This window comes from Quercus suber, unplaced genomic scaffold (genome assembly GCF_002906115.3).
Source record: "Quercus suber isolate HL8 unplaced genomic scaffold, Cork oak 2.0 scaffold_322, whole genome shotgun sequence".
Taxonomy (NCBI): domain Eukaryota; kingdom Viridiplantae; phylum Streptophyta; class Magnoliopsida; order Fagales; family Fagaceae; genus Quercus; species Quercus suber.
In genome coordinates, this window is record NW_027069776.1 from 261,881 (window position 1) to 275,308 (window position 13,428).

General features: G+C 34.3%; 1 protein-coding gene across 2 annotated transcripts; it reads right to left on the bottom strand.

The window, feature by feature from the left end:
• Positions 1-3,713: 3,713 nt before the first annotated feature.
• On the bottom strand, positions 3,714-11,874 carry LOC111988084 (probable CoA ligase CCL8). 2 transcript variants are annotated; one of them, XM_065782962.1, is made up of 17 exons: positions 11,417-11,872; positions 10,067-10,236; positions 9,569-9,781; positions 8,880-9,069; positions 8,700-8,788; positions 8,376-8,447; positions 8,167-8,217; positions 7,895-8,002; positions 7,304-7,402; positions 7,041-7,133; positions 6,852-6,929; positions 6,481-6,585; positions 5,647-5,737; positions 4,987-5,060; positions 4,639-4,818; positions 4,155-4,208; positions 3,714-4,024 (listed from the first exon to the last, which is right to left on the bottom strand). In XM_065782962.1, exons 1-17 carry the CDS (start codon positions 11,583-11,585, stop codon positions 3,980-3,982), a joined length of 1,881 nt encoding a protein of 626 aa, XP_065639034.1. In that variant the 5' UTR covers positions 11,586-11,872; the 3' UTR covers positions 3,714-3,979. The 2 variants fall into 2 exon arrangements, with proteins under 2 accessions (XP_065639034.1, XP_065639035.1); XM_065782963.1 differs by lacking the exon at positions 7,041-7,133 and having other exon boundaries at positions 11,417-11,874.
• Positions 11,875-13,428: the final 1,554 nt, after the last annotated feature.

A 13,428-nucleotide genomic window follows, 5' to 3' on the forward strand; every position in this document is an offset into this window, starting at 1 on the left:
TACCACATTTTTGAAACTCGAGTTTGCCGTGTAACTCGAGTTTCAAAAACTCGAGTTCTTTGAAAAAATAGCCTTCAAATTTGCTGTGCTATTTTTTTTTTTATGGAACTTGAGTTTGTGAAACTCGAGTCACGGCAAACACGAATTTTAAAAAAGTGGTAGATCCCTAATTATTTAACAAATAATGGCATATCCATATATATTTGGCCAAACAATGGTACTTGGCCATTTTAGCCTAAAACTGAGCATAAGTTTTGGTGTGTAGCACTTCTGCTTGCCATAACGAACGGTGTTTGAATTTTTTGTAAGTGGGTCAATTTATTTACAAAACCAAAGTCCCAAATAGCAATCAGAGAGAGAGAGAGAGAGAGAGAGAATTTGACTAATTTCATCCATATAATACCAGGCACGAGGTCCATAATATTGCAATGACATATTGCATCCATTAGGAGAAATGTAACAGATAAGATAACTTGATGAACAAATTACAATGGCATGAAGCATATAATATATAGAAAACATTTCTTTTCCTCTATATATCATTATTAAGGTTTATTCTGTTCAAAATTTTGTAATTGAGATCACCTTCACATAAAAATTTTAAATTCCAAAACTGAATGTTAAATGCTTCATTTTGATCTACAGTCCATACATTTTGCTCCTGCACACGAGCAATGAACCATATCGCTGGATATGGCCCTAATTATCGACGAAATTTGGGGGGCTAGGAATCATTTTGGTGAAACTACACTATTAGTCCCTGAAGTTTGCCATATGTGCGCAATTGGTTCCTCAAATTTGAAGTAAGCACAATTAGTCCCTTAAATTTTAAAATTGAGTTGTATTGGTCCTTTTACTAATTGTTGTTAACGGTGTCATTTACGTGGCTAACGGAACAATAACTGGACAATTTTTTTAATGATGTGGCATATTTTTTAATTACATGGCATGTTTTTAATTAAAAAATTATAGAAAAGCTGTCAAATTCCAAAATATTCAGACATTAATTTCTTTGGGAGAGGCTCTCCTCCCGTTTAAAACTCTCCCATTTTAATATAGATGAAGGACACATGGTAGATAAACAATCTAAAGGCTAAAAATATGCCATGTCATTCTCTCAATTTTTTTTGTCTCTTTTTCCCTTCTTTGCCTCTTTCTCCCGTCAGCACTCTCATGGTCTGAGCATCAGAGGTGTTCAGTTCAAAACATGTTGGAAATTTTTTGTTGCAGTTTGGTTGCGAGGGACACACCCAAGAAACTGTGGCAGTTGGGACTGATGTGGCGATGAGTGTTGTGGCTAGAGCGTTGAAGCCGTTGAGGCTAGCTAGGTCCGGCAGTGGTGCACAAAACGGAGGTCCTCCAATGAGCTTGCGGTAGAGCGAAACTAAATAAGTTAGGCCGTTTGGTTCAATGGCAGAGGCTGGGTTTTTTTAATGTGGGTTTGGTTTCTCTAGATTTGCGAATATGGGTAGAATGAATATGCGTTGTGGGTGGTTTCATGGGTTGATAGTGCTTTTCTTTTTTAATAGATGGTGGTTTTGGAGAGTTGGATCAGATTTGATGTGAGTTTCGGGCATGAGAATTCACAGATAAATCCCACCATCAATAAAAGTTCATGTGTTTTAATCGATGGAAAGGCAAGTCCTGCGCCTTTGCCATCGTTTCCGATTTGCTGCAAAGTCGTTGTAAGACGCATATCATCTCCAATGGCTCCATCCTGTTTGCTCAAAGTCGTTGTTGCATCAGTGGTGGCCCCAGTGGGTTTGAACATGTAAATTTAGTTAGTAATTTTTTAATTAAAAACATGCCACGTCATTAAAAAAAGTGCCAAGTCATTGTTCCGTTGGCCACGTAAGTAACACCGTTAACACCCGTTAGTAAAAGGACCAATACAACTTAGTTTTAAAACTTAAGGGACTAATTTTGCTCACTTTAAACTTGAAGAACCAATTGTGTACATAGGGCAAACTTCAGGGACCAATAGTGTAGTTTTGTCAATCATTTTCTGTTTCAAGATGGCAAAGCTGATCTGTTAAAAGCCAAGTAAAACGTTCACACTAAATTCATTGAATTCTCTAAGGTTTTCTCTCCAGTTATCCACCCCTCACCGGAACAAAGCACAGCAGCAGCTTGGTCTCCCCCTCCTGAGGACTGGATCAAGATCAATGTGGATGCCACCTTGAATGATACCAGGTCTGCACTAGCTGCTGTAGCAAGCGACAATCATGGTGAGGTCATTCGCATTTGGGGAACAAGGCATCACCTCTGAACCTCAGCCCAAGCTGAAGCTGAGGCAATCCTGTGGGCAGTGAACCTAGCTATCCAAGAGCGTTGGGGTTGTGTCTTGTTTGTTTGAAGGAGATGCAAATTGCTGCTTTGATGCACTGTCTTGCTCAGATCATATCTCGGACTGGTCTATGAACACTATCATTAGTAATATCAGTAGTTTGGCTGCTAATTTCTCGTTTTTTAAATTTAGTTGGGTCCGGAGGACTTGTAATTCTGCAGCCCATGTGACTGCTCTGCTAGACTTGTCTTGAACTCTTTTCATGTCTTTTGTTATAATAAACGGAATCTCTCCCCCCCAACACCCCCCCCCCCTCTTGAGGTTGTCTGTAAGGGAGATTTCCCTGGTTGTTCTACTTTTGTTTAATGAAATTGCAGTTTATCAAAAAAAAAAAAAAAAAAGCCTTTACTGTTTAGCAGCCAGCACTTTCTTCCGCTCTTTATTGTTCACCTAGGATAAGATATTATTACATTAAAAGTTTGTTTGGAAACAGTTTATTTAGAAAAAATTGGCCTTTGCCCTTTTTAAAAAAACAATTCAGCATTTTCTCTTCTCTCTCAAATTAATTAAGAAAATGCCCCTCTTTTGAAAATCGATTTTCTTAAAATCGAGTTAAGCCCTATAGCGGCGTTTTTAAGGAGCCTATAGTGACATTTTAAGGACCTATAAACTCGATTTCCATGAAGTCAAGTTACATGTTAAAAAAAGAAAAAAATTTGCATGTATCTCGACTTCATGGAAATCGAGTTACAAAACATCACTATAGGTCTTTAAAACGTCATTATAGGCTCCTTAAAAACACCGCTATAGGGCTTCAGAATTTTTTTTTTTTTTTAACTCAATTTTAAGAAAATCGAGTTTTAAAAAATGACATTTCCCTAATTAGTTTGGGAAATTAAGCAAAATGCTGGATTTTTTTTTTTTAAGGGGCATTTGCCCATTTTCTCCCAATTTATTTAGTTGAAACTAAAAATTTTTTACTGAAAATATTATAAATAAATCTAAAAAGTAGTTAAAATAATATAGTGAGACTCATGAATATTATCAAAAAGTACAATTAGACCCATGAATAGTAGCAAAAATAAGATGAATAGTAAAAAAAAAACTAACTTTTTAAACCAATACCAAACGCAACCTAAAAGTCTGTTTAGGAATAGGTTATTTAGTTGAAACTAAATTTTTTTTTCTGAAAGTATTGTAGATAAAGCTAAAGGTAACTGAAATAGTACAGTGAGACTCATGAATAGTACTAAAAAGTGCAGTGAAATCCATGAATAATAACAAAAATAAATTAGATAGTATAAAAAGCTGGCTTTTTAAGCCAATGTCAAACGCAACCTAAATGTAAAAAAATAACTCTTACATACCCATCTGAAGTTTTCATGATAAGAAATGGAAATGAAACAATATTTGTCTTGCAAAAGTATAAAGAGAAAGCAATTTACTTTATATTATACTAAGAATCTGTTTGGATACCACTTATTTTGCTGAAAACTAAAAACTTATTACTGAAAACACTATAACAAAATAACTTTTAAAAGACAAAACACTATTGCTATGTTTTACTAAAGTTGGCTGGTTTGTGAACAGTGCCGTGAGACCAGCCAAAAAAAATGCAAAACGCACGAACATCTATTGGCAAATGAACGCTGAATATTAAATGCTTCATTTTGATCTAAAGTCAATATACACTTATTGTTTAGCAGCCAGCACTTTCTTCAGCTCTTTTTTATTCACCTGGAATCAGATATTATCACATTAAGGAAGTGTAACAAAAAAATCGTACATACTCATCAGAAATTTTCATGGTAAGAAATGGAAACGAAACAATTATTTCTTGCAAAAATATAGAGTGAAAGTAATTCACCTTTCCCATAGCATTACGGGGCAGTGAGTCCCATAGATACAATCTGGTTGGTAGCTGGAGAGAAATAACAAAATTTTTTAGTTAACAGACAGGAATTTATTTAAATTTACTAAAATTAAAGACACTGCATATATAGACAGATTTATAAATCAAGCACATCAGGCTAAATCTACTACTGGAGAAGACATTCAGTATGCTCGTATACATGGCATGCCCAATCATTAACACAGACGTTTCCTTCCTAAGCCTCAACCACTTCCCAATTTTGAAGTCTCCGTGAAACACAGCCCCAAGTCTAGCAATGAGTATCAAACTCACCAGAAAATCTATCCTCTCGAAATCTATTTATCATCAATTATGTTAGTGTAAAGAGCATGCTTCAGTATTCCATCAATCAACATACAAATAACTGGAGAGAGAAGGCATTCTTTAAAGAAAATTGGAGCTAGCAGGGAAGAAGTGAATGATGGACATGCTCCAGTACCTTGTAAGGTGCAAGTTTTTCTTTAGCCCAAGAGCGGAGTTCTTTCAAGCTTATTGCGGGCTTCAAATCTTCCTCCTGTTTTACGTTTGCATCCTCTTTAGGCACAATAATTGCACAAACAGCTTCTCCATAATCTTTGTCTGGTAAGCCCAGCACACAACATTCTGCAACAACAGGATGCTGCACAAAAGATATTCTGATTGTGATTTTTTTTTTTTTTTTTTTTTTAAATCCCCTTTTTTGAATGTTTGTACCCGAGGGTGATGACTTTTAGAAGAACAAGAATAAATGTCCTGCAATAAAGGGACCATGACTATACACAGAAAGAGAGTGGATAAGAAGTATTACCTCCAAAATAGCTGACTCAATTTCTAATGCAGATAATTTGTATCCACCGACCTTCATAATATCAGCACTTGTACCTGATAAACACACCACACAGTGTAGTAGCGTATAAATATGTGATCATTGATTTATGGAATATTATAACAATGTTAAACTCAATAGCACTAGTAATTAGTATTCAGATAATCATGAAATTTGGGCCCATTTATCAGTGTAAGAGGTAATTAATATGTGAAACTGGAACTGAATCCCATAAAATTCAAAAATATATAAATTAATAAGTTCTTCATCTGGGACTTGCAGGGCCATCTTCTTCAACATAGGATGACAGTAGTTTTAGTCTTTTGTTTTAAACTATAAAACTTCTAACTACGCTGAGTGAGTCCACCCAGAGCAAAAATGGCATGAGCATATTTTTGACAAGTTAAAAGAGCCAGATATATGTGTTCACTAACCAGCAGTACCAGATTTATGTGTGTATATATATATTGATAAGTAGGTTTATTTATATATTACACATGGCATGTTGCATGGAACCAAAAGAACACATCGAGCATAAATGGATCTCAAGTAAAAAGTTTGTCTCAGGCATAATCTGAGATAAAAAGTATTTAGCAAAATATAAAGAACAATACAATGCACATAGATTCTAAATGTCCTTACGTCCCAAAATGACGTAATATCCATCTTCATCCACTCTACCAGCATCTCCAGTCTTGAAGAAGCCACCATCAATAAATGATTCCTTAGTTACCTATAACCCAAAAAATGCAAAAGTGAATTTGTATGAGTATTCCTCATTCCAAATTTCATTATTCCATTATTCTACGTATTCCTGTTTTCTAAAGCATATTTCATCTTTCAATCCATACAAGTACAATTCAAAGACATTCTTAGACTAAAACTCTGAAGTTGCAGGACATCTAGGCCATATGTTACAGAATTTAAATTAGTTTTGAATCTCAATATGATTGTATACCCAAATTTAAAACATTAATGAGACCTATTAGATTGAAGCACATGGAGTATATGTTGTCAAAATTCTTAGATCATGGCTTCCACAGAAAAAAAAAAAAAAAAAGGGTCCAGGTGGGGGTTTGGGGGTGTGTGCAGAGACATAAAGGTCAAATAACATGTATTTCTCTACTTTGGTTGTTAGAAATGATCTGAGAAAAGAAAAAAAGATGGCACTAACATAGAACATAGACAAAAATTTGGAATGGATACACATCTTAGTAAAATTTAAAAACCTAATGATAATAGTCGTTTTCGCTGCCAATCAGCTTAAGCTTAGATTGCACCCACACCCCCAGTAGAAGAGATGAAGGGTGAGGTCGCAGGTTCAATTGCTTGAGTGCATGTGTAACTAACCAACAAAAGAAAAATGAAGTTGTCTCCATAATCCTGAGTGGGCTTTGAAAAATGCATCAGCTACTAAACAATTAGGAAGGAATAATAAGTGATGCACGGAAATAAGTATATGATATCAGAAAGTACCTCAGGAAGTTTCCAGTATTCCTTAAACAATGAAGGGCTTTTAATGCAAAGTTCACCCACCCCATCTGTATTGTCTCCATTCTCATCCTCCGTTAGAATCTTGACCTATCGCAAATGCATCATTTCATTATTCATACATAATTTCTTTCATATTAATGTCTATTCTGGTGAGAAATCCATTTCATTTATATAATTCTAATAAATCGAAAAATATAACTCCACTATGCTATTCATAGATGTTTAGATGAAATCTTTACAATAATTGTTTCTGTTCAGTGGTTATAATACATCATCCACTTCATCATGAAGGCCAATAACCCGCTAGAGCCAAGAGGAAAAAAAAAAAAAAAAAAAACCTTAACTTTACTAACCTGCACACCAGGAAATGGCTTCCCAACAGTCCCGGGCTTCCGCATAGCTTTTAAAGGATTTGATATTGACATGACAAACTAAAAACAACAAACCATTAAACATCTGCTGATTAGACATAGTATATACTCTCCTCCATAAAGTTAATAGATAGCCTGAAAAAAGAGAGACTTAAACTAGAATTCATTTACTTCAGTCATGCCATATCGTTCCAAAAGGCGGTGCCCAGTGATGGTTTCCCATTGTTGCATGACAGGTAGAGGGAGTGCCGAGGAACCACACATCTGGGAAAGGAAAAACAAAAAAACAAAAAACAAAAAAGAGGAAATAAAAGTAGCTTTATCTGCTGTCAATGGATTAAAACAAAAAGAATATATACGACAATCCACAATATAAGCAAAAGCTGCAAAATCTAAAATATTTTACAGTGTAGAAAATGCCCCTTTCTACTTACCATAAGTCGCAACTCTCTTGCTGCTGAGGCAGAAGCAACTTGTAACTCTGTATCCATTGCTTCATAACCTTGTATCAGTCGAGTATACATAGTTGGAACCTACATATTACAAATTAATTCATTGCATCAACTCTCAACTTTGACCATTCTACTAAAACACTATAAACACTCTATATTAGGAATAAGTACCTTATAATAAAAAAAGTGTGCATTAGAACCTAACTAAGATTCACTATTTCTGTCTTTAAGTATTACCCTATGACAAGATAAAGCTGAATAGTAGGCCCACTCTTGACTCTGTATGAACCAAAGAAAATTGAAATCGACATAATCCACGGCATAGTCCGCTAAGTTAATGTGGTGGTACAAGAACATAAATTTGCAATTTCAAGAGGTACATAAAAGAGTCCAACCAGGTAATATTCTAAGTGACTGAAGGATATAAAACAAAATAACCATCAAGCAGTGGGTAACTAATATACAGAATACAATGCACCATACTCTAACAAGATTAGAGTACACAAAAATAGTATAGGTACCATAAAAAGTGTCCATTCACATAAACAAGCTTAAGATGAAGATGAAACTTACTCCTGTAAATACAGTTATAGCATCTTCAGCCCTAGTCCCATCAACTGGATATGACTCACGCCATCTCTGCCAGATTCCACTTACACTAAATTTTGGCATAAACTCAACCTTCAATAACACAATGAAAGATATTAAAACCAAAAGTGGTAAAAGAAAAGTGAACTTTAAGAGTTAAGCTGAACAAAAAGTAGAAAACATGAGCTTGAGGAAAGGAAAAAGGGATCAATCATTGGGTCTAATAGAAACATAAAGTAGATAGTAGAATATATTACCGTTGAACCCGCATAGAGAGGGGCTAGCAAAGCATTAAAAAGGCCATGAACGTGTGTCTTATAAGTTAAGGATCACTGTAACACTGAATTTCCAAATCAAGTTGTATACAGCAGCTCACAAAAGTAGTCAAAAAATACATACACTCAAGATGTAATCATATGAAGAACTATAAAAGTTTTGCAATCTAAGTATGTAAAATATGATGGATATGATGTAATGGTAAGGAATGCAAAAATTGATCAGCCGATGTATACTCCCAAGCTTCTGTCAATGTTTGTACCTGAAATTGACCCAATAGTGCAGCAAATATCAATTTAAAAATCATTAAAAAAAAAATTAGATACTATATAAATAAGAAAATATTGCATAGTTTCAATTCAAGTAATTGCTCGATCAAGACGATTTTAGCATTGGTTGTTACCATGGAGTCTGACAGCAGGTAAAAAGAAATCAATGTTCAGAGTAAATGCTCGGAAGAACAGTTATCTACAAGAAGATTTTTTCTTGAAAATGATTTCTACATGCTGCATACCTGTGCAGTGATGCTTCTGTGAGTGTGAACAACTCCTTTAGGTTTACCTGTTGTACCACTTGTATATATAATTAATGCCGGATCCTCACCTGTAGATTGAGAAGGAAAAAAAAATGTCTTCTGTAAGTTTGAACAAGCTACAATTTTTTATAATTTCTCAAAGTTTTATGGCCATCTTACTTGAGTTCTCAATACTCCCACGCAAAATTCCAAGTTCATCTATTTCTCCAGGATGTGAATGATCATGAGCATTTTTCAGTGAAGAAGTGCTAGGAACAGGTGGAATAATAGAAAACTGAGCAGCACATTTTGAAGCAACTTCTTGCAGTAACTCACGATGATCGTTGGTACTTAGTACCATGGAGATATCCTATAAAAAATAGTGGAAAGAGTTGGAAAAAAACAAGTCCAAACAAAAAAAAAAAGAATACAGAAAATTACAAATATATATATTACAAAATGAAGATGATGGATGCTGGCATGAATTACAACCTCCTTTCAGCACATATATTGCTATAAAGTTTAAGCAATCATAGTACCTCTAATTCACCTATAAAATAAGATGCCATCAGCTAGCATGACTATCTTCAAAAAGGGTAAAAATCATAATAGTGAACTCCATAAAATAAATTCTGAAGTCAAATGGCATCATATTATTGTTTCGGGGTTGGCAGTTGATACTAAAAAATGTTCTAGGTTTATAAATTTCACAAATACATGAAGTTTGAGTTCACTAATTTCCATTTGCAAATTCGAACAAAAGAATTAGGGAAGGACCCTTAGAAGCACTTCTAACAATAAAAAAATATGAAAGAAATATGAATATTTGCAATTTAAAGGCAAAAGAGAATAAGCACTCAAGGACACACCGAATCATTCATCACATGTAAGAGCTCAGCCTCTGGGTAGCTGAGTGCTAGCGGAACTGCAACGCCTCCACTAAACCAAGTCCCTAATATTCCAGCAACAAACTCAGCTGAAGGTTTGGCCACAATTCCTATTCGAGCTCCACCAAGATGTCTTTGTTTACCCATGCCATCAATAGAAAGAGAAGGAATTTCATCTTTCCTTGCTTCACAAGGCTGAGTAACCACCCAATAATTATAAATGAGTACAAAATATTGCATGAATAAGGTAAAAAGTCTAATATTAATTTCTTTACAGGTATATTAAAAAGAATATAGCTGAAAAATCGATGAACCAAACTGGAAATTCTTACATTAAATTTACTGATTAAGTGGTTGGTGTAACATAATAGCCACATTCTTATTGAACTTCCATACTTCTTCCCAACTTAATATAAAAGTCTCATGCACAAGAGTGGGGTATGCTATCTTTAAAGTTATAAGAGTAAGTGAACTACTCACAGTTTTTATGTCACTGTTGTTTAACAAATTAGATATCTTCACTGCAGATGAAATGATTTGTATGTAACTATAACTTTGCTGATCAGCTCTAATAGCAACACTATTGGGGGCAGCAGACCCCTGCCGACCAACTGCTTTGACCACCTCCATAAATGTCCCAGAAGGTGACGCTGTAGAATGGAAGAAAAATCAGTGCAACATATTTCGTGAGATATAAGCATTCATGCATAACAAAGATGGTTCATCAAACCCATTAGCCCTTGCAACCGAATACCCCAGCACAAAACAAGGGCTTGTAATTTGTTTATGGGTGCCACATCAACATGTTTCTGTCATTAATCCCCTTTGATAATTCAACTTCATAGTGCTCATCTTATATATATATATATATATCAAATTCACTCATATATTAATGTGATTTTGACTTCACTAAAAAATACTAAGTGGAAACCTCAAAATACATATCTGGACCCTAGAGAGATCAAATTCCTCCGTTGTGTTTAATGATGGCAATCAAGGTCCAGAATGGTGTAACTAATAATCAGGCTGGATGCCTACACACCCCCCACTGAGCAGGCATCGGGTAAATCGCAAAATGTCTCAGCTACAAACCAGAGATTTCTGGGTTCATAGTTTGTCTAGGCACTCCCCCTTACTGCTGAGGCACCCTGGGTGGAGGCGGAGTCATCGCAATAATTGATAGTATACCATGAAACAACACATTTCTGATTTCCTTATCGCTATCTACTCTGATGGCTGTTCTTAATTGAATTGCACCTTTAAATGCAATGTAAAACAAAATGTTGCCATTCAATTATCCTGTCCATTCTCCCATTCCCTCACCAATAACTTCATTTTAATCTAATAAAATTGTACATAACCAAAAATATTCTCTATCATTATCAAGAATTCAACCAAATTGAATTTTAAACAACAAAACCAACATAACAAAAAAAAGGAAAAAAAAAAGAAAAAGAAAAGGAGACAACATTTTGCTATATGTTTTTATTTTATGAGAAAAATGTTTCACAACCACTCGCATTCTCAACATTCAATTCCAAACACAACAAACCACTTCCTAATTTAACTTTCTTTGACCACCAACATACACATACATATTCAAGTCTTTAACAACATCATATACATACACAAATATATACAAACACATACATTAAACACCAACAGTAAAACAATCAAGCATAGTTATCCAATCAGACAAGACCAGTCAGTCATTTCTTCAAGCACAAAGCATAACACCCAAAAAACCTTGCATTCCTTGCATTCATTTCAATGATTTTTCACTAACCCAAGTTTTCATTTTGATAATTACCCAAGTAAAAGAACACTCACAGGAGTAAGACCGAGGTGCAGAGACACGACAACAACAAGCTTGGCTCCTGATACGCCTTACAGAGAGAGCAAGACAACAACACAAAGTAGTTCCCAAACGCGAATAAGAAGTAAAAGGGGGCCTAAATAACTGGTAGTTGAAAGATTTATTTATTAATGAACAATTCATTGCTGAAGAAAGTAGTTGACAGTTAATAATGGGTGCTGAAAAATATAGGTTTGTGTGTGGGATTTGGTTGGGTTTCAATATTATTATGTGTGGTGTGTCATGTGACTGTTTCAAGTCGGTAGTTGGTGTTTTTTTTTTTTTTGGCACAATCAATGAATGACAGACAGTATCAAAGTTGGGTTTGTGAACTTAGTTCCTGATTCAAAGGATTAAGGGAAGCTTGACAGTAAAACAGAAAAGCAAAGGTGGTGGTGGTGGGATTTTAATGTTTTGTCATTTGTGTGATAATAATGGGTGCTGAAAAATATAGGTTTGCGTGTGGGATTTGGTTGGGTTTCAATATTATTATGTGTGGTGTGTCATGTGACTGTTTCAAGTCGGTAGCTGGTGTTTTTTTTTTTTTTTTTTTTTGGCACAATCATGAATGACAGACAGTATCAAAGTTGGGTTTGTGTGCTTAGTTCCTGATTGAAAGAAAGGATTAAGGGAAGCTTGACAGTAAAACAGAAAAGCAAAGGTGGTGGTGGTGGGGTTTTAATGTTTTGTCATTTGTGTGATTTTGACGGCTCTGTAAACAACAAAAATGGTTCTACTTCCCTAGGGAATTTTTTTGATATAGCAATCATGGAAAGGAATTTCAGGTTTTTTATTTTAAAATTTTTTTTAACAGTATTTTGAAAAGTTTTTTTTACTTGCAATGTAAATTTAGATCGCAAATATAATGCAAACTTATAAAAACTCTCAATTTTTATATATATATATTTTTTTAAATAAGAAATTTATCTTATAAAATTGTCTGATGATAGTAAATTACTCTCTCAATATTAAGAAAATTACATTATAAAGTTAAGTCCCACGTAAGGTGGTTTCATGAAGACTTTTCTTTAGTAAAAAGGAATGGTTGCAGATGTTTTTCTTTTTTAACTTTTTCATTAAAATTTAAAAGAAGTTTCAACAAATTTTACTAACTTATGCCAAGATTTAATGGCTATTGTCTTAAAGAAGAGAGTCCTAGTTTTAATCCTCCTCCTTTGTCACAAGAGGGGGAAAAAAACTTTTTTGAATGAATTTCATGCTTGATGGCAATGAGATTGAGAATTTGGGATCAATTCCAATAAATCCATAAAATCATTATTTGATTTACTTTGCTCTAAAATACGATTTAATTGTTTATATTTATTTGCATTTTACAAAATATTTTGACAATCATGTCATAATATATCTATTTGTGGAGGCATGTGATGAATTTTATTCGTAAAGAACTAGTTTTGAATCTTCTTTGAAATGAGTATAATGATGCATACCTTTAATATGAGCTTTTGAATCTTCTTTCTTATGGATCTTATGCGTTGTTTTGCTTTGAGCCTACAAAAAACCTTTTCTTTTAAATCTGCTTTATAAAAATCCTCTTTTAATAAGCTCCCCCATTGTTATTTTTGAAACATCAAAAAAATTAGGAGAGAAAAAGGGAAAAAGAAAAGAAAAGAAAGGTTTCTTATTTTAGTTGTAAGAAAAAATGGAGTTGATATGGGCCTTCAAGCTTAAGGTTCTTTTATGAGGGGACTAAATTAATTTGGCCACTGAAAAAGAAAGGTACCTCCTCTTTGCATATATTCAGGATTCTTTGTAGCTTTTGATTTTTTTTCCTTTTTAATTTGCTAACCAATGATTCTTTGAAGTTGGAATAGGAATAGCCTATGATACCAAAATGTGGTTTTAATTAGCTCAATTGACAAAATCTCTAATAATATAATAAGAGATCTGAGTTTCAATCTCTGCTTACACCAAAAACTTATTGGTGTCTTGGTCTGATGATAAAAAGCTATCATTAGGAGCAAACGTC

Excerpts from the sequence above, each read along its gene's own strand:
- LOC111988084 (XM_065782962.1), bottom strand. The coding sequence starts at position 11,585 with ATGAATTGTTCATTAATAAATAAATCTTTCAACTACCAGTTATTTAGG. Across the intron at positions 8,789-8,879 it reads TGGGAGTATTGAGAACTCAA|GTGAGGATCCGGCATTAATT; the intron begins GTAAGATGGCCA and ends CTCAATCTACAG. Across the intron at positions 4,819-4,986 it reads TTGAGTCAGCTATTTTGGAG|CATCCTGTTGTTGCAGAATG; the intron begins GTAATACTTCTT and ends TCTTTTGTGCAG.